Genomic DNA, 21,375 nt, shown 5'->3' with positions numbered 1-21,375 from the left:
GAGATTTCTGCCTCTTTATAATATGTTTTTCAGTGTCGCAGAGGACAAAGCCGGACCCTCAGATGGTCTGTTAAATGCTTCGAGTCTGGACTGGTATACTTGAAATACATGTTCTTCCACAGGTTTCTCATGGATGTGAATTATCAGAGTGTTTTCATCTGCAAGACATCTGCAACTACATCATAAAGAAGCTTCCTCTTGCTCTGGGTAACCACAAAGACATATTCTGAGTGAATTCCCTTTTTTTTCTTCCTCTTCTTGACCTCAGTTCTCGGTATTTTGTGTTTAAAATCAGTTTCATTTGCGCCTTTTTTTAAAATCTGGGTTTCCTGAGTGTGGTTTCACAGTTCCAGGGAGGTTCCAACCTAGGCCTCCCTCAGCTGTCCCCCCTCCTCATCCACCTCTTCCTCCTCTCCCATGCTCCTGAAACAAACATGCGTCAGAGGCCTGGGCGTCAAAAATAGAACTTTTTCTCCAATAAATCACCGCTCGACATTGGCTTTGTTGTTCAAGTGCCCTGAGTGTGTTGCGCTGCCTGCAGCTGAAGTGTAATGGATGCAGACTTCCAGAACAGAGATTCAATCACACGATCAGACGCCGTCCATCTGATCTTCCCATGCCTCCAGTTAATCCTCTTACTGTAGTCTATTTAAAAGCTGTTGTAAGGTTGTATATTTAGTCATGCTACAAAAACTACTACACACATCCAGTCCACACTCATCAATTTACTCTCAGCTCAGTCGGTGGAAGTCTAGACACAGCTGCTGTTCAATCGATGTGTATTTTGGTTTCTTGTCACTGCACTGTCCATTGATTTCCTCAAGTTACATCTCATTTTGCAGGTTCTGTTGACAGTGAGTAAACATGAACCTGATTCCTTCTGTGTTGTCTGAGAATAACAGCAGATGACGCAAGCAGAAGAGCAGATGAAGTGAGAGACAGAAGACAGACTACTATCCATCATCCATTCAGGTAAATCTAAGTGCTGTATCGTAGTCATCGGGATGTGTTTTCTGTTTCGTGAAGACGTTTCACCTCTCATCCAAAAGGCTTCTTCAGTTTTAACTAACTGGAGGGGAGTCGCAGAGTTCCCTCCCCAGACCTGCTTCTGATCTGGAACATGGAGACATCCCTGCAAACACAAGCTGTTTTTAGACAGGGCAGCAAGCCGCCAATCTGCCCGTCCTTTTGGCGGCTCGGTCCGCGGTTTTAGACAGAGGGCGGCAAATTGGGGGTCTGTTTTGGTCCGCCGATTTTCCCCCTAGGAGGGTACACTTATTTCCGCCTCGCCTGCTATCTAAAAACGAGGTGGCAATGTGCCGGCCTCTGCGTGAGGTGGGTGGAGGTGTCAATGACCTGCACTGTTGTGCGACCCACAGCCGGGGAGTTTTTAAACCAGGAAACAGCTGATCACAGCAGTCAGTCCATCACTTCATCCACGGACGTCAAGATGAGCAACTGGACAGCGGCTGAGATCCAGGAGATGCTAGCGTCTCCTCGGTCTCTGTAGCTGTCTTCGTTGTCCACTTGTTGTTGTGTCGGCAAGCTAGGAACGGTCGCTACTTTCAAATTAAAAGCCCCCACTAAGAACCCATTTCTAAACTCCAATGGGGTGCAATGTAAAGCTCTTATTTTGAAGACAAATTCATGGTCACTGTTCACAGCCCAACTTCGTGCTTCACGTCACATCACATGTTTACGCCTACCTCAGAGGCAGCTTTTGGAAAAGGAGGAATATTACACCTCTGTTTTAGAAAGATAAGGTGGCACATTGCTGTCCTTACCTTGGAGCAAATGTGCCGCCTTTTCTATCTAAAAAGGGCTCCTGTCTGACAGGGCGAGAAAACACGAGCAGTCACCACTTTATTCGGAGGTCGAACTGAAGGCGGTGGGTTTTAATCCCACAATGTCAATGTTTGCTGTGAATAGTCGGGTTTGAAAGGATCCAACACAACAGACCTGTGGAAAACCCAAACGCTTGGGACGGACCGGGTCATCAGCAGATGGAGCCTGACTCAGCTCAGTTAGAAATCAGTCTCCTTATCTATCCACAAGTGTGTGCTGTAATAATCAGCTGCAGGGAGGAGGCTTCATTACATCATGGGTTACATCACTGCAGGCCTTGGCTTTACCTCACATGGAATAAACTCCTCCAGTTTCAACCAGTAAAAGGACACCGCAGATATAAAATGGTGATCCAGGCCAAACGTTTTAAAGTCATGACCCACAGGAGGAACACGAGGACGTGAGTGAGTGAGTATAACGAGTCGATTGCGTGTTTCATATGCTACCTTCAGCACTTTGAATAATTGATGAACAAAACATTCCCAGCAGTCCCACAGCTACTGGGAGCAGCTGGTGTTTTCTGCTTTCTGCTAAGCCACAGTTTTATTTTTTGAACAAGCTGCTTTTAATATATCTCCACCCCAAAAAATACCTCTACGACAAAACCTCTGATCCACCTGGGAGCAGCACAGTTACACTGAGTACTGATAGGAAAACATCTGTAGGCGTCCAAACCTCAGGACCTTAAATATTTTAGTTATTTTAATATCATATAGTTGCAATTTTGACATTCTGGCTGCGTCCTGCACGTTGCTTTTTGGCCACTTGTTGTGTTTTCATGCAGACTGACTGGTATCAAGTTTAGGTTATCAGTTTTCAGGGTATAGAATTAGCTTCCATCATCACTGCTCTGACTGGTGGAGAGATAAATCGTTGCAACTGGTTTCCACACATGTTGTTGAAGACATTAAGATTCGGCCCCATGTTCACTGCTACATTGGGGGGATCCAGCCACGGTTCCGTCACGGCCTCACCGAGGAACAGCAGGTTTTAAGTGACTTCATCTGCAGGTATTTTAGTTTAAAACAACAAAAATAACCATTTTAAATTACCGTAAATTCCGGACTATAAGCCGCTATTTTTTTCCCACGCTTTGACCCCTGCGGCCTATAATATGATGCGGCTAATCTATAGAATTTTACAGGCTAACGGCCTCCAGGGGCCGCTCTAGCAGGAAGCGCAAGAGCTAGGCAGACAAGTGGAAGAGATAATGCGCCGAGGAAGACACTAGTTGGTGTTTTGAACAGTCATTTTGCGCATCATGCACACACCTTAATCATGGAAAACACACGAAGAAATGCATATGATGCAGCTTTTAAGTTAAAGGCAATCGATCTGGCTGTCAAAAAAGGAAATAGAGCTGCTGCACTTAAGCTTGAGAGACGTTGGAGACGGCAGCGTGAAGAACTGACTCAAAGCAAAAAGACGACAAAAGCTTTCAGAGGTAATTAAAGCAGATGGCCCGAACTTGAAAACGTTCTTGAAGACTGGTTGAACACACAGAGAGCAGACGTGGACACCTGCAGCTTATAGACAAGTGCGGCCTTTATATGTACACATTTTTTTTTACTTAAAAATGAGGTGGTGCGGCTTATATTCAGGTACATTCTATAGTCCGGAATTTACGGTAAATCAAAGGCTTCTCTGTATTGTGCTGAAGAGATATCTGCTGAAGTTATCATGCTTAACAGCGATCACTGGGCCTGAAAACCTCTTTCTCCTCTGGCAGTCTGGCTATCTGAGCAGCTAACTGAGCTAACAAGCTAACAGTAGCTACCATCATGGATAAAAAGAGAACAGGAAGCCACAGTAAGCAGTTACTCTGGTGATATTCTGCCTGTTTGTCAGGATGAATTCAAGCTGTCCAATTCTTACATATCACATATTTAACTGAAAAATAAAATACATTACATTATGAGCTACTTACTAGTCTGGATAAACCTTCTCAGCTTTACAAGCACAAGCACAAAGTATCATGACTTTACTGCTCTACTTTATGAATTCAACGGATGTCATCATTCTTTCCACCTCTGCAGTCAGCTGAATCTGCAGCACAGCGTGTAATGAGCTCTGAACAGTCCACAGGTTCTTATTAAGCAAACCGGCCCGACAGGACTGTGGAAGTGATTCATTGTGGTCCGTCACACACACATCACACATGTATGCACACAAACTCAGGCACGCATGCCGTACAGCACAGGGTCACTGGGTTCAAGTTCAAAAGCAACCAAACACACACTCAGGTTTCCCACTAGCTTCTCAGATATTCATGTTTAGATATAATTGGAGCATTAACTGATGAAAGACAGGGAAGATAAATGAGTCTTTGCATTTTTCTGGCACCAACAATACAACTTCAAAACCATTAAAGGTTGGAAAGTTGTCTGTTTGCACTCTGACCAAGTCCTTCTGAACCCGAGCCGAGGAGGTATTGTGCTTTAACCAAACTTTAACCAACGTGTGCTGGTAGATCAAGTAATTTCCAAATTAATCATTTTTATGAAGTCTGGAAGACACTGACGCTCAGATGTGTCATTTTGTCCAGCAGTGATGAACAAGGTATGTTCTTGTTTCCTTCGAGATCTGTCCATGTCTGCAAGAGTCAGCATCGACATTTTCGTCCATTTTGGAGTTTTCCTTCTTCCTTCAGCGATCTCAGTCTGCAGCCTCGTCAGTCAGCTACTCTACATCAACACTGGGTCGGCCACCAGCTCACTTGACCTTGGCCCACTTGATCTGCTCAGGAATGACCCTCTTAGAAAATCTGCGCAGTGAGAAAATGAGGCCAGACCCGTGAAATCAAAGTTCTCTCGTGGCCCGAGCGAATCTGTTCCATTGTTAAGCCGTGTTGTTGTGAGCAGATCTGGCCTCAGTCCAGCTGACAGGCGGCAAGAGAAACGCTTTTCCAAAGGATATGGTGACCCGCCCCTCTCCGCCAGCGCTGTATCAGAGACAGGAAGAGGAAGCAGAGAGAATGCAGCTCTGACGTCATGACAACAAAGGATGGAGGCTGCTGGGGACTCTGGGTAATACCACAAACCCCCGAGCAGCTATCAGAGGGTGCTTGAGCTTACAGTAGTTGTTGATGGTGAGAAAATCCTGACAGCTGTAAGGTAAACATATACCACATGTTTAACATTTTAAAGAGAGAGTGCAGCGATTACTTTTCAACTATTTATGTCACATATCATACAAGCATCTCCATTTTTGGGATTGTAAGGTGGATTTATCTTCACTCCTGTTTATCAACCTGACTGCAGCAGCGATCAAGTACGTTACTTAACAAACATCACATGACAGAGAGGAGAGGGTAAAAAGAAAAGAGAGAACTCTGTAAAGTAATCTGGCTGTTTGGGGGCAAATAAACAACTGCATGAGTAATGGGAATAAACACAAAAGATCCGCTCTGCTGGTGGTGAACGCCATTAAACACCCAAAACTGCCCATAAAGAAATCCTCCTGATGTTCCTCAGACACAGATGTTTACAGATGAAGTCAAGATGTGTTTAGTCTCTTTCACCGTCTTACTCAAGATAGCAATTTGCCATCAGTGCGCCTGACCACACCTCACTGTGAGACCGACACACTCAGGGGTGCACAGGTGGGCGCTGGGCGTTAAAATGACAACAACCGGTCTGAAACTAGCAATCGTGCTTTGAGTGGAGCGTAAGATAGAGCCTGCAGACTCTCTCCTGGGTTTGAATATCGTTGCAAACAAGGACACAACTCACCAAAATAAAAACAGGCTCAATAAAAAAAAGCTGTAGTTGTTTTTAAAGACACATTATATCTTCAACATGCTGTTTCCTTTCACAACTTTAATGTAAAGATGGTGATTTGTGCTTTTGCAACACGTCTCAGTCTTATTGTCACGATGACGTTGCCAGGTTTAGTTCTATTGTATCTGTTCAGAACCAAACAGAAACCGTTGCTAAAGTGAATGATCCACTTGATTGTTATGAACCCACTGACCTGAACGTCAGATACTACCCCCCCCGGTTGGACTTCACATATTTAACCCTCATCATTTTGTCTTGTAAACACTGAGGTTTCAGTCGCTGTATCATTAAATATAACCATGTTCAAAGCGCAATTGATAAATCATGATGTCACCACCGGACCATGAAGTGTGCAGGAAGGAAACCGCATTTAACAAAGGAAACCATCCGTCCGAGCTGCAGCCTCTGACCTTCCCATTCCTAACCTCGCTGTGTGCAGGGACACAAGTACTTCACCTTTTCTTTGTTCCAGGCCACAACATCTTCACCTCCGTGTGACTGAGACCGAACATGTAGTCACTTTTAGCTCGTCAGTGTCCTGTAGCTCCTTTTTTCCTTCCATGGACAAGAAAAAAACTGGGCATGTAGCCCGAGCTACTGCTGCTGTGTGATCCCACCAACAATACAGCAGAGCAGAAAACTACCATTATCCAGTACAGTACACACACACACACACACACACACACACACTGCTGCACTGTCCTGTCAACAACAGCTTCCACACATCTGGGAAAAATATGTTTAGAACTTGAAGCCTTTGTGGCCAACATGTTGTAGTCATTACCCAAACATGTTCATCTTTTATCTCGCTCTGTTGTCCTCCCTCCCTCCACTCTGTGCCCCCCAACTCTGCCTCTTTCTCACAGTTGTTAACATGCTCTCATATGTAACACAACAACTTAGCAACGTATAACTACTTTTCCTTGAAATATGCAAAGAAAAAACATCTCAAAAGTCACCCCTTTAAGATTTTGCCCCAGTAATTCCATCCACAGCCAATCAGTAGTGGTTGTCATGCTAATCCTCTTAGACTGAGGGACTCTGACGCTGACATTCCTGTGTTTGGTCGGGTGTGTTATTTCATTCATCTCGCTAGTCTGTAAACAGAAAATAACCAGGTTAATCCTTGCAAACTCTTCATGCTTCTCAAATTCCAAACAGGTCGAAGGATAACTCTGGTATTTATTTAATTTGCAGGGAGTAAAATAATTTCACCATCTCGTGCTGCATGAATACCATTCCTGACTTCAAGGTGAAAACTTCAATTAGGCATTCAAATAATCTGAGCTTAATCTCATTGTAGCCACCAGCTCCTGTTAGCAATAGCTCAATCAGCTATAGGTGGGAGGATGAGCTGATGGGAGTCACACCGCGGCCTCGGATGACGTGAGGTGTCAGCTCGACTGTGCTCATGTGAAAAGGAGGAGTTTTAAAGGGACAGTGTGTAATATATCAAGTATCTAGCGCCATCTAGCTGTGAGGTTCTACACTGCAACACTCCTTTGCTCACCCCTCCCGTTCTGAAGACGCTGGAGACGTTCCGGAAGCTACGGTGGCCCTGACGGACAAGAAACTCATTTTCAAAATATGGACTCTTTCCCAACAGCGTCGAGTATTTCTACTGATTCAAGTAATGAGGTAAAGATGTAGTTAGTTACTGTTATTGTTGGTGACGAGCGCTTTCGCTGAGCTCCCTCTCAGTTCAGCAGTCAAGCTAGCTCTGAGCGAAAAACGCGTTTAGCCTTACTACGTAGTACCACGTAGTGCTTTGTGTCCCTCTCGGCAGTCCATAGTTTTTTTTAAACCGGAAAGACATGGCGGCCTCCATAGAGCTTGCCCGTGCTATGTATATTCAGATAGGTAATTCTTCGCTCAGGAGGATGAGTCAGATTGTTGGCAGAGGTAATTGTACACCAATGAGGACTTACTTATGAACGAAGACGTTGATTTGAGTTAATAAATTACTTAAATCATTACACACTGTCCCTTTAAGTTTTTCAGTTTGGTACTGCTCATGTTTCACCTGCTGCCAGATCTCATCAAATCATTTGGTGAGTGCAGTGTTATCATTAACAAAAGGAATTATGTCAAAATCATAAGAATTTGATGGAATTATGCTTTAAATCTTTACTCACATGCCTGTAGAGCAAAGCACTAAACCCTTACAGTCCACTCTACCTTGTGGCTGTCTCCAAGAAACCAGACTTACATCTAAAATTATCCACATTTATACTTTGCGTTCAAGGACAGGAATTTCCCTGCACGCTCAAAGAGATATTGTCCTCCGGTTTTACTCTCTAGGTTGCCAGGAGCAACAAAACACGGCAACATGCAGCCTGCTCCCCTCTGCAGTCTGACCTTTTTCACTGGAAACTCTGAAGGTCACTCATGAGGACCCTATAACACACCCTCCTTTGATACACCACCAGTTTTAGAGGCGCTCGCAGACCGAGCGGGGGCAGGGTGTTCGGTTCGAGGGCGCTTTAAATCGAACAAGAATACGATTGTCTGTGCGAGCAGCATCTCTTATCTGCAGGCCGCAGCACTAATCATCCTGACAGCACGCCTCGGTGGGACAGGAGGAGCCATTTTAAGACCGGGCATCCATAAAGCACCCTGCGCGCGTCGATGAATTATGCATGAGGGGAAGGCAGGCGTTACGGTAAATTGCTGTGATGTCATCAGGCACCAATAGGGGGTTTCGCTGTGAGTCATGCAGTTGCATGGTCTATGGGCAATGACAAACGGGGGGCGTTTGTGTAGGTGTGGATGTGTGGAGGTGGTGGAGTAAAGTGTTGTTGTCATAATGATGATACTGATGGGAGGACAGATTTCCTGTAATATACGTTTATCAAAGAGAAAGTATGTTTCTGTAGAGATTTTACAGCAAAACCATAAATATATAAGAAATTAAAGCCCTCCACAGCCTGGATCCCCCCGAGCTGCACAGTCCCGCCCACTATCTATCTATCTATCTATCTATCTATGAAAAATTCATGTTGGGTCGTTTCTGTTTTGTTTCTGTTTGGGGTTTTTTGGGGTCAGGAGGTCGCAGCTGACTGAGACTCACAAGAGCTGGTTAATTAGCTGAACTCAGTGGTTACAAAGGAGCATCAGATGACCATGCGATGTGACAGTCATACAGCATAGAAAGGTCAACCTAGATCAATTATGTCCCATCATTTGAGCCTTTTGCACCTCCTCCACTGCCCACGTGACACTAACGACGGGCCGACTTGACGATCACACGACGGGCTGTTTGCTGACTGCCTTCAAAATGGATGCACAAGGAAATGAGAGCAAAGAGGATGAGCTGCCATCGCTTTAAAATCAATAAAAAGGGAGGAGGAAGTCCAGGATCATGGCGCGCATTTGTAGTTAGTGGTCATCACTGCTTGAAGCTGCGCTGTGGTCCTGCAGCCAGCAGGAACGAGTGAGCTCCCTGCTGGTGAAGGAACAACACTGCTGATGAGAGGGAGAGTAGGTAGAGGAAACAGAAAGAGACGACGCATGAGCTACGTAGAGGAAACCCTGTACACATACATCTGAACATAAACCCAGGTTTCTGATTAACTGTGTTGGTTTAGGGACGTGTTTGACTTGAACCAACCAGGAGTGTGAGTATTTCACTTGGTGTCATATAGCTTCAGTGCAGGGTTGTAATAAGCTGATCATAAAATATATGACCCTGTCAGAAAGTGTGGAATAAGATACATTATCAAACATTAAAGCTACTTAACGGGGACAGAAGAGAGAATGGTGTGTTAATAACCTCCTCAGCACTGACAGAAGATTATTTTAAAGTTCTTTTCAGTGGAAAATTACGTCTAAAATTATGCATTAATATAATATGTCCAGTTGTTTGAATGGTGCAGCCATAAAAAAAACATTGCATGACTTCAGCTTTAGAGCAACTATTCTCTAACTAAGGTGTTCGTACCACTGGTGGATCATGAGCTCCCTTTAGTGGTTTATGCAGGGATCCCAGAAATAGGCAATTTTTTGAAAATGAAACTAGTTCATTTATGAATATATTATGCAATCAAAATACTACATGTAACTGATGATTGAAAATACCTAAACTGAAATAGTAAGAGGTGATTTAAAATGCCTAGAGTGACAGTAAGTGGAGGTAAAATGATGCAGTGAGCATCGAGTGGCTGCTGCGATGTTAAACAAGGCAGCTGAAGCTTTCTCACCACCTCTGACATTATCAGCAAACGGTGCAAAACAGTAAGCAGATGTGACTTGACGTCAGTACGAGCCTAATGCTCATACTGGGAGAGCCTTATGTTACACAGGGTAGAAAGTGTGAGAAACACAGAGTATTAATAATTTGATGAATTATTAGATTTTTGATTAATTTCTTTTTCTTTCTGTTAGGAGATCGATACCACTCATGTGAGTGGCTTGAATAAGAAGCTGGCTCCAGTAGCTGGTTAGCTAACTTTGTACAAAAGGTTTCTTATACATTTTTATGGACTACACAAGTAATATAAAACATGCTAAATTTGTGATTTTACTTTAACCTTTTGACAACCTGTAGCTATCAGTCTTGTCATCTGACTCTCAGAAAGAAAGCAAAGTAGCATATTTCCTTCAGGAGTTGGGACAGACAGGTCTAATGTAGTGTTTATGGGATGTTTTCGGGTAGTATAATTGTTTTTCATAATTTAAGGAGCAGGGTTTAAGAGTTTAAGAGGTGATTTGGATGAAACTACTTCGCTGCTACGTTCATTTACTGGCACTCGTTGGGATTTCAGTCACATCACATTTTATCACATGATTGTCGTCTGCACATTGGCATTAGTCGTGGATGTGCAGAGGTTCAAATTATTCTATTTTAAAAAATTTTGCAGCACTTAGACTCCTTTTCTGTTTAGCTATTATGAGGGTTTGGGGTGAGGGAACATTTCAAAGAAAAGACCAACAAGAACACCTTCTCTATATTAAGTTTCTGTTGAGATGACTGCTGTTCTCACGGTCAGGAAAAAACTTGTCATGGAAAAAGTAAAATGAGATGTGAACACCTCCAATTCCATGATAACTGCTGATGAAGATGATATAATATAACCAAGATTCGAGGGGTTTTAACTGTCATATACACAAGTAAAATGTGTAGTTAGATGCTCATTAAGATACTTAAATACTAATAAAAGGATAAAAATGCAGAAACTGGACCCGATGGACCGATATATAGCATGAACGCAATATGAATAATATGCAGTTTTACAGTATGTGTAGCTCCATCTAGGGGCTCCACTATGTGCATTGCAGTTTATGTTATGTTAGCTCGATGTAAATATGATTCTCTAATGGTTAGGCATTGGGAATATAAGCAATGGGAGACAAGGAAGGTTGACAACAACAACGAAAGATGAGAAACTATTCTAATCGACACCTCCAGGCAGCTGCAAACACTGTCAGCAGCATCCCCTGTGAGCCTGGCTCCCAATACATCAACTCTCACTTGGCAGGAGCTAGCTCAGAAGCTAGCACAGTTTCCATAGTTACGCTCTCCTCCGTCCCCTCTACCCATCGCTCCCCTGCTTCTGAGCGATGCAGGAAGTGCAGCGATGGAGGAAGCAGTGCCATAGTCTCCAGCGTGGCACATTAACCTACTTCCCCAACAGGCGGGGATGTAACCCGGACGCAGAATGGGAAAGATATAGGACGGGGGGAAAAGGATGGAAGGAGGAGAGGATGTGGAAGAGAGGGGATGGAAGGGGAGATGAAGAGAAGGTTGAACGAAAGGGAAAGGGAAATGGTGGAGATGCAGTGGGATGGGAAAGGAGGGAAAGGGGGGAAATGGAGAGACGTGACTAGGAAAGGAAAAAACGAGCAGAGAGGGAAGGAGATGGTGAAAAAAGGAAATAAAGGGTGATAAAGGATAGAAAATTGAAAGAATGAAAGACTAAATGTTCTGCATGTTGTACTGCAACTGTGCAGCTTTTAAATCTTTCAAAATAAAACACAGAAAATCATCTCCTCTGCAAATTATGAATCAAACATGAACACAAGCAAATCTAAGATCCTAACAATGAATCTGCATGTAGAGAGTCACCTGATGGACTAAACAGCGACACGATGCCAGATACTATATAATTTAGTGTGCTGGCAACCATAGAAAACCCCACATTGCTCAAACTCAATGACTGTAGCCTAATGACACAGTTTCTCTTCTGCCCATGTGCAGAGCATCCCTCTGCATCCCCCCTGCACCGAGTGGTCCTGATGAGAGGATGGAGATTCCCTCAATTCACATTTTCAACCAGGATGCCCAGAAAAAAAAAAGAAAGATAAAACAACCTTACAACACAGCTTCCACCATGCAGCTAACAAGAAGAGAAGCCAGCTCTCTTGGACATGTTTCCACAGAGGAGACCAGCTCGCCTCGTTCCAACTGAAAGTGTGAAATATGAAGAGAAAGATGAGGAGGGGAAAAAAACAGGAGGACAAATATAAACGACTTACCGACATGAGTGATGACACACTGCACCCTCTGTAGCAGCTCCTGGACCGACATCTCGTCTTCTCTCAGCCAGCACAGCATCTCAGGGTGTGGGTCGCATCCACTCTCCTCCCCTTCTCTCTCGCCGCTCTCTCTCTCTCTCTCCCTCCGCTGCCACGCCTCCTCTCCTCACCCTTCCGTCCGCCACAATCTCCCGTCCGATGGCTCCGTAATCCAATTTTCTCCCCTGAGCTTTTTTTTCTTCTTTTTTCACCCCTTTCTTTCCTTTTTTTTGCTGCTTATTGTTTCTTTATTTCTTGTTTTTTTTTCTTCTTATATCCAGCCTCTTCTGTCCAAATCCAAACAATCACAAAGCCTGAGGATGACAATGTGAAGCCACTCCCAGCCAGTCAGCAAAATAGTAATATATAAATAAAATAAAATGAACAGTTTTGTCAGGCAGGCACAGGTGAACTAACCAAGACTGCCAGTCAGGGAGTATGACGGCAGGTAGATCATTCAGCCAGTCAGTGAATTAAAAAAAAATAAAAAATAAAAAAGCAGCCAGCTGGTGTTTACTGAACAAACTAGCAAATTAATTTCAGCCAATAAACTCAGTAGCCTGTCAGTCAGCCAGTGAACAAAAGAGATGATTAGTTTGTCATCAAACAAAAAAAACTGTAGGCATCAGTAATCATTGAAGAAAAGATCCAGTGTGTCTGTCAGAGAACAAATCAGAGACTCAAAATAAGACAAATAGGTTGCAATAATCTGTATAGTCAACAAATCGTCAGCAGACCGACAGTCATTCAGTCCTCTTCATGATGCTGAAACTGATCCACGAAGTAAGAACAAGCCTTCAAGTCAATAATAATCCTCCCAGAAAGAGAAAAAAGGGAAAATCACACTCCCAACAAATGTTCAAGCCATGCCAAAGCTAGAAAAAATACAAAGGATGCTTCCAAAAAGAGAAGAAGTAATAGATGAGCATGTAAATCCTGTGTGAGTCCAGTGAGGAGCTCTGGGTGGGGAAGCACTGCTGCTGCTGCTGCTGCTGCTGCTGCTTTGATGATGCTCTGTTTGCTCTAATAAAGGAGCTGAGTCACAATGAGAGAAAAACGAATCACAGGGCTGTTATACCTGCCTCCAGGGTGGAGAGAGGGAGGGAGAGGCACAGAGACAGAGAGGAGGGGGGGATGGATGGACGCGTGGGGGTTAATAGGTCCATGAGCAAAATCCTGGTGCCTGGAGCCGAGCTCTGCGTGGACTGGAGCGAGAGGAGCATCCACTGACTCAGACTGCAATATTAGATATTATTAGATTTGAAGGTGGAGGGAAATAACCACTGAAATCATTTTTATATCAGCATCGTTTGTTTTTGAGTCACTTATAAAGCAACATCCTCCTCTTATTCCACCGTCATTATCTCATGAGGGCTCAAACAAAACAAATCAATAGCCTCCACCCCATCATTTGTCATTCTTGTTATGGCTGCCCGGGTTCATTCACAGATCCTGCTCCACATTTTCATTAACGCAAACAATGCCAGGCAGTGCATTTGCATCTTTCCGTGAGGCTGTGGCTCCTGGGACTGTGGGGAGATTGCCTGGGAGACGAAACCATTAGCCCAGAGGCATCTGCACTCAGCCTCCTCCTGCCAGCCAATTACAGGCCCGAGTGAAGGCTTTCAAACAACAGAAACAGCAGCTGGCAGACAAAGCAGAGCATGAGCATAATCCTGGAAAATATGTGCTCTATCCATTACTGTCAATCTGCAATTTATAATATCCCCAAATGCATAAATAAAAGGGGAATGTTTATTTTTTCAATTTAAGATTTATAGATAATTATCATAAAATCCAAAAGTTTGGAATATCATGTGTGTTGTGCATTAACAAAGCAGAGAGGAGAGGAGAGGAGAGGAGAGATAAAGGAAAGAATAGGATGGGAGGAGGCATGAGCAGGGAAATGAAGGGGCGGGACCCACTCCAGCATCCGCAGCATCTGATTGGAAGCCAGGAAATGTCGTCACCGGAAGTCAGTTTCTCCGCCAGGGCGGGAAGACGCTGCTGCTGCTGCTGCTGCTGCTACACATGTCAACAAGCCGACTGTCTCTAATCCTGAGACAAGCAGCTATCTCAAGAAATATCACAGTTCGGCTTCGGGACGCAGTTATTCCGACTGTGGGATATTTAAGTCAGAGTTTGTCTCAACAGCGGCTGATAAACGTAAGTGCGACACGTCTTTGTGCAGAATTCAGAGCAAACAAGAGGCTAATACTGTAAGCTAATAGTAAACAGGCCACTACTAAGTTAGCTAACTTTGCTAGATAGCTGATGTTAGCGTGTTAGTTACGGTTATATCTAACGGTAACTAGCAGCTAAGTTAATTTACCTCAATCGTTATCATTAGTTACGCCAAATGAGAGCTTTCATTCTGTGCAGGTAAAGTAAGTGCTGCCAAACTTCGTTCAAAAACAGGTTATTTTTACTTTCATCCTTCAAATATCTAACATGGCTACGCGATTCGGAGAAAGTCACTTTAAAATTATTTTTAACTCGTTTAGATTAACTGTTCGGCATCTAACACTAACCTTATTATCGGAATGTGCGAGGTGTAATTCGTTTCATAGGTTATCTCTTGTAGGAGACTAATTGATGGCGAGATTTGACCGATTTTTTAAATGACGCAGTGGTTCTGTGTTCATCACAGCTGGCATTTTGACTGTCCTCAAACTTTCGTGTTAGTTAAATCACTCTTACAAATGAGCTATTTATCAGAAGTGTGAGTGCAGCAGGAGTTTTTTTTTTGGACCCTCTGACCAAACATCTGATATTGCATTGTGTATTGTCCATCCAAAAGATACTTTGAGCTCTAACTATTTAGTTTATTTTTTGTCTAATGTGTGTGTGTGTGTGTGTGTGTGTGTGTCGTCTTCTGTAGGTCTGTTCATCTCCTGGTGTTTCTGCTGCGCAGGAGTCATGCAGGCCTTTTTGAAAGGAGGAACTGTTCAGTCTACGAGACCTCAGAAAGACAAAGCAGCAGGAGGACCAAGTACAGAGAAGAAAGCCAAGGCTATCCCTTGGGTAGAGAAATAGTAAGTGTTAACCACAAAGGTAAACTGTACAGTAAGTCTGTTTCTGTAGTCTCAATTCACAGAATCACAGTGTTGAAGTGTGGGAAGTTTGTCTTATATTTAGAGTGATATTTACTGAAGGATCCGTTTTGTTGTCAGACTGTTAACAGCATTAGAATGTCACATCTGGCTTATGCTTCACATAGAGGTCGATTCACCTCTGTTGCTACGTCCGCTCGCGAAGATTTTGATGCTATCGTAAGAGTGCCCATAGCACTCTCATTGAAAATGAGTTTGACCCAAAAACGAAACTACGTTCAATCTTAAAAGTGCTTCTTTTGTCGTAATTAAGCTTTTACACGAAGGTTTGACTCGCATACATTCACTAAAAAAGCCTAGATGGCATTTTGTATAGTTTGTATAATCAGGGATGATGATGAATCATTCCTTTTTTGTGCTTTATCAGATGTGTTAATTAATTACTGAGTCAACATGCTAAATAAATCTTAATGGGCTGTGTTTTTGCAGCAGGCCAAAGTGTGTTGATGATGTGGCCTTTCAGGAGGAGGTGGTGGCAGTGCTGAAGAAGTCTTTGGAAGGAGCAGATGTAAGTATCAGGTTCTTATGGAGACATTTACATTATTGTGTTCCAGGTCATCCAGTGGGAAAATGTTGTTTATAGTGCAAAAATTAGTTTTTCTGACACTTCCATGAGCTCTGTTGCTGTAGTTATGAAGAATAGCCAAACAAATTACAGTATACGGAGGACCATAGATGTTGGACCCATACAGCTGAATGAACTTGCATTCCATTTTCCTAATGTGAAGGAAAACTGGGAGTTGGAAGAATCACAATCACAATACAGATGTTCTCAGTTTTATGTGCACATGTTTTGTGATATCTGGATCTGAAATGTCTGTAGCCAGAAAAATGTACCAGTAATAATAGTAGCTAATTTATACTGCACCCTTTTGTAAACCTGACTTTAAAAACACTTAAAATTCAACATTTTATTTGTTTTTAATTTTAACAGGTTATTCCATTGGGATCCCAGCAACAGCAAAACAACAGAGTTATAATAGTACATTTACTGAAAAAGCTCACTCAAATAAAATCAAACATTGAAACATTAGCACACAAACAACCTGAACTCAGTGGATTCAGTTGTAGTTTTAAAATTGTTCAGTGGTTCAATATTCTGCAGTTTAAGATCAGTTTGTTTAGTGGGTGCTGAATAACAGCACAGACTGTGGGAACAAACGGATCACAAAATGTCATGAGTAAATATATGCGATATTTAATAAATCCTTCTGTCCACATTAGGTAACGTGTTTGAGCATGATGGTTAACCCCAAGTTGCTCTCAATGTGTGTACACTATCTGCTCAATATTACAGTAAAGTAGTAATATTTTACAAAGTATGAAGGCAAGTCTGTGTTGAAGCCATGAAGTCTCACCAGTTTTTGTTTTTTAATTGCAGCTTCCCAACTTGCTGTTTTACGGCCCTCCTGGAACAGGAAAGACGTCCACCATCTTAGCTGCTGCCAGAGAGCTTTATGGGTGAGTGAACTGGATTGTGGGTAAGAAGCATTGATTTAACTTTTTTTTCTTTTTTTAGTTTAATCATTCACCTGTTTTCTTTCTCTTTGTTTCCCTCTTGTATCTCGTCCTCCTCCACTGTCTCTCGTCCAGTCCAGAGCTGTACAGACAGAGGGTGCTGGAGCTCAACGCCTCTGATGAACGTGGCATCCAGGTCGTCAGAGAGAAGGTCAAGAACTTCGCTCAGCTCACTGTGGCTGGGACTCGCAAAGAGTGAGTCAGCATTGATTGCATCACAATTATAGGACAGTTTTTCTGTTAGTTGCTCTGTAATAACAGTGTGAACTTGAAATTAGTTTCACATGCTTCTCTCAGTCAGTAAATTCCTAACAAACTCTAAAACTTCCACTTACTTTGTTTGTATCTGTAGTGGGAAGTCATGTCCTCCTTTTAAGATCATCATCCTGGATGAGGCCGACTCCATGACGGCACCAGCTCAGGCTGCTCTCAGGCGGACCATGGAGAAGGAGTCCCGCACCACCCGCTTCTGCCTCATCTGTAACTACATCAGCAGGTCAGCTGACATAAAACAGTCATCTACACGTAAATGCACTGTGTGATTGACCCTGACCAAGCTGCATGTCTGTGTGTCCTGTAGGATTATTGAGCCTCTGACCTCCAGATGTTCCAAGTTTCGCTTCAAACCTCTGGCAAACCAGATCCAAGAAGAGCGCCTGCTGGACATCTGTGAGAAGGAGAACCTCAAGTACACCAAAGAGGTAAGATGAGCTGTAGTGTTTAACCGTCAGAAACTTTCCACCAAGTTGAATGTTTTAATTAATGAGGAAAGTTGTTTTTGGTCTTTCTTTTTTTTTTTACCAACATATTCTTAACTAGAAGGTAAATCAGAAAAGAAAATATAAAACTTGAGAGAATGTAATCTGTTGTCTGTCTTTACTCTGAACACTGCAGCACATCTGACTGATCTGATACATTACAACACCGGAGTTTCATACCAATCAGTGACTGATATCCAAAGTGTGTCAGCCGGTAAAAAGTCTTCTGTGAAGGCCTCTCGTGTATCCTCGACCATCGCTCCTTGGAGTGCAAACACTTTTGGGTTAGCTTTCCAGTTTAAGCAGGAGCAAGGAAATGTCAACTAGGGGAAATGTTTTAACCAGCAACTCAAGATTCCCAATAGGAGCCAGGAGAGGGCAGCAAAAATCCAGCATATATCTACATGTTTCCTTTTGAGCTGTGTGTGCATGAATTCATGTGCATTGTTATTGGAAATAATAATAACAAGTGACAACATGGATTTAATAAGAAAATAGGTCAGAGCCCTCCATTGGATACTTACTGAAGTGATTAATATGTTTCAGCAGGCAACAAGTTATTAAACCATAACTGATGCAGTGAGTAGCTTCTCATTTGTTAAACAGTAATGTCAGAAGACACTTCATGTGCTCGTGGAAAAGACAGTACTCTGTTTCAGAAGGGTCAAATTATTGGCCTGCATCAAGACATCAAGAAAGTAAACAACGAAGGAGATGCTGAAACAACTAAAAGTCTCCAATGCATTATTTAGACCTGGAAGTCTTTGAGGACAAAATGTGGCTGAAAAATATCTTGAATGATCGTGATCAGAGATCACTTAAACTTTTGGTGAAATCAAATCATCGACAAAAATCCTGGCTATGTTTAACAGTGAAAGAGCATGAGACATGTTTTCACACACGGATTGGCCACCACAGAGTCCAGACCTTTACATCATTGAGAATCTTTGGGATGTGCTGGAGAAGACTTTATGCAGCAGCCCAACTTTCCCATCATCAATACAAGATCACTGGACGGAAGTAAATGTTGTGTCGTTGCATAAGCTTATCTAAACGCTACCATGGTATCTAAAGATGCTCTTAACCCTCCTAGCTTGTACTGTTTGCCAGGACAGTGGAACAAGTGAGTAAACAATGAAGTATGAAGAATTAAAAGAAGAAAAAAAAGGTTTCTATCCTGCCAGTCAAATGCTTCAAATAATATTTTAAAGGGCATCGTAACCAGTTCAGTTGATGTTATCTTTTAGTTCGGTAGTGTTGAGGAATGTGTTTTTCTTCACCAGGTGAACACGGGATCTCGTTCAGTCATGTTCTTCATCCTCAGGACATTTGTTTAATGGAACAGATCAAATAACAGCCACCATGTAACAACACGCACTTCATGCGTATAACTGTAGAGCTGAAGTTCCCTTTTATGCTTCAGCTCTGTCAGAGAAATGCAGCTATTTTCTTTGCACAGCTGTTGAGGTCAAGGTGTGATGACTGTTTCTGTTTCTATTTAGAGTATAGCAGCTTTGGTGAAGGTGTCTGATGGAGACTTGCGGAAAGCCATCACCTTCCTCCAGAGTGCTGCACGCCTCAACGTCGACAAGGAGATCACAGAGAGCGCCGTCACTGAAATAGCCGGGGTGAGACGTCTGTGTGTCATAAAGACTGATGAACTGATGCTGGGCCATTTATTGACTGGCACACCTGGAATCTTGTTTTACTATATTCCAATCATGTCACTCTGTTGTGCTCTTATAGGTCGTACCTGACAAGATGATTGACAACTTGCTCCAGATCTGCTTCAAAGGAACATTTGAGAAACTAGAGGTTGCAGTCAGGGTAGGTGTCCTAACATTTTAGCCCTGTGTACCTGTGTGTTTGACATTTGTTTTCTTGTTAGTTGCTCTATTTGAAATATTTTCGAGTAAAAATCACTTCTTAAAATGACCACAAGAGCCATTTTTATCTGTGACACTTTGCAGTTGCCTTGACTCACATTCCTGTGACATCTAATTCTAATAAAATGAATGTGTCCTCTGTCAGAACATGGTGGACGAAGGCTATGCAGCCACGCAGATCCTGAGTCAGCTCCACGAGTCTATCATAGAGCAAGACCTGAACGACAAGCAGAAGTCAGCTATCACAGAGAAGATGGCGGTAAGTTATTCCAGTGGAGCTCCAGGGATCCTGGAGGAACATTGGGCTTTCTTTTTTAGCTTGACACACTTAAAGAAAAGAAGAAACATGATAAGTGTTACTTCATTCATCTTGTGTTTCATATAAATTCATTTAGATTATAACATACCCATTTTTTTTTAACTAATATTGCTCATTATTGGATTCAGTTATTTTTTACTGACAGGCCTTCAAAACCAACTATAGGACTCAGATGGAATGCAGAGTTTTACAAACTAATTACCTTGAAAGATCTTTAATACTCAGGCAGTTATGATGCATTTTACATTTATGTAGATACACAATACTGTATTTCCTTTAGACTAACATGAGAGTAGTTTATTACTGTCTGTGTAGTTTAGTCTGCAGACAAGTCTTCTCGGAAAAATTAAACCTTTTGAAGACAGTAACAGGAAAAAGCGGCGCTCCTGCTAATTAGTTTGAAAGGAACACCGCAAGAGGAAACATCTGATGTGAAGTGTCTCGGATTTTGAATATAATCAAACATACCATTCAGTCATCTCAATGGCTTTATTATATTTTGCCATAATACACTTTGATGAGTCATGTAGAAGTTACTAAATCCTCAGTTTGTGCTTGTGTTTCCTCTCTGGTTCAGGTTGTGGGTAAATGCCTGTCGGATGGTGCAGATGAGTACCTGCAGATGTTGAGTCTGTGTTCGGTCATCATGCAGGAGGCCTCGCAGAACAACTAACGCCCCATGAAGCACAATCTCCTCTCCAGGGAGAGCAGGACCAACAGCCTCACTGACATGTCAGCACTTCACTTGGATTCATCCGAGTTACAGTTCAGAATGTCTGCCAGTGGACAACGGATGATAACAGCGTTTACTTTCTCTCTGTATTTTAGCAGACGCAGCACTCTGGGATAAACGCTTCAATAGAAAAAAGACAGCAATGTGAACACACTCGTAAACTGTCTCACTGTTTACTCTCTTTATTCCCTTTCAGTCATGTACCTACTCACCAGCGCATTGCTGTACACTTTTTGCATTTTGGAAAGTAATAAATAATTTGTTGTATCTTTTCAGTCTTCGAGTCATGAGCAATGATTTCAAGGAAACAGACATGCAGAGGAAGAATTACCGCATCGTGCTGGTATGCCTCCGTGTACTAGTGAAATTACAGCTCCAGAGCTGTGGAGTTAAATTATGGCCACAACATTACTTGCAGAGCATTATGAGGTCACTGTGCATTTTAACCTTGACCTTAATTATATCAAATGTCAAAGTGAAAAAGCCCAAATTCCACAACGGAGGGAGTAACTCTCCACCGCCTGAAACACCTGGTTTGGAGTCGAGCCTTTATGTCCATAACTTATGTTCGTCACTATGTAACAGGTGTTATAATATATTTGAAAATAAATATACATATTACGTTTATACAATCAGTCAGTCAGCAGACATAGAGTTGCTACTGCTGTAGCTGCGTTATTTTAAACCGCACTACCTTGCTCGGCATGACATCTGATTGGCCACATCCTGCCCCTTAAGTAAAGTGTGCATCTCTCACCAGAGATAGAACAGAGGCCAGATGTCTCACTCTGTAGCTAAAATGTAGTGTTAAACAGTGTGAAAAGATGCTGCAGCAATGCACCACATGAGAAAAATAGTTTTTTTTAACAATGTTATTAAAGCATATAAAGCTATTCTACCAGGACTCTCAA

General features: G+C 42.6%; 2 protein-coding genes across 2 annotated transcripts in view; one reads left to right on the top strand and one right to left on the bottom strand.

The window, feature by feature from the left end:
• mcf2l2 (MCF.2 cell line derived transforming sequence-like 2) overlaps nt 1–13,184 on the bottom strand; it is a 109,883-nt gene extending 96,699 nt beyond the window's left edge. Inside the window, exon 1 of the mRNA XM_030433062.1 lies at nt 12,099–13,184. Within this exon, the coding sequence (XP_030288922.1) occupies nt 12,099–12,177 (79 nt within the window). The 5' untranslated portion in view covers nt 12,178–13,184. The remainder of the gene's footprint in view (nt 1–12,098) is intronic.
• Nucleotides 13,185–14,110: 926 nt separating this feature from the next.
• rfc4 (replication factor C (activator 1) 4) lies at nt 14,111–20,739 on the top strand. The gene is made up of 11 exons (XM_030432673.1): nt 14,111–14,303; nt 15,019–15,172; nt 15,680–15,758; nt 16,632–16,711; nt 16,844–16,963; nt 17,121–17,264; nt 17,349–17,469; nt 19,029–19,154; nt 19,273–19,353; nt 19,558–19,671; nt 20,309–20,739. The coding sequence occupies exons 2-11, from the start codon at nt 15,057–15,059 to the stop codon at nt 20,402–20,404; spliced, it is 1,077 nt and encodes a 358-aa protein (XP_030288533.1). The 5' UTR covers nt 14,111–14,303; nt 15,019–15,056; the 3' UTR covers nt 20,405–20,739.
• Nucleotides 20,740–21,375: the final 636 nt, after the last annotated feature.

Source organism: Sparus aurata, chromosome 11 (assembly GCF_900880675.1).
Source record: "Sparus aurata chromosome 11, fSpaAur1.1, whole genome shotgun sequence".
In the NCBI taxonomy this organism is placed as follows: Eukaryota; Metazoa; Chordata; class Actinopteri; order Spariformes; family Sparidae; genus Sparus; species Sparus aurata.
This window is presented reverse-complemented; position numbering and strand designations above follow the sequence as displayed.

Coding starts and splice junctions, on each gene's coding strand:
- rfc4 (XM_030432673.1), top strand. CDS start 15,057: ATGCAGGCCTTTTTGAAAGGAGGAACTGTTCAGTCTACGAGACCTCAG. Junction 16,712..16,843: donor GCTGCCAGAGAGCTTTATGG/GTGAGTGAACTG, acceptor TCTCTCGTCCAG/TCCAGAGCTGTACAGACAGA. Junction 19,672..20,308: donor CTATCACAGAGAAGATGGCG/GTAAGTTATTCC, acceptor TCTCTGGTTCAG/GTTGTGGGTAAATGCCTGTC.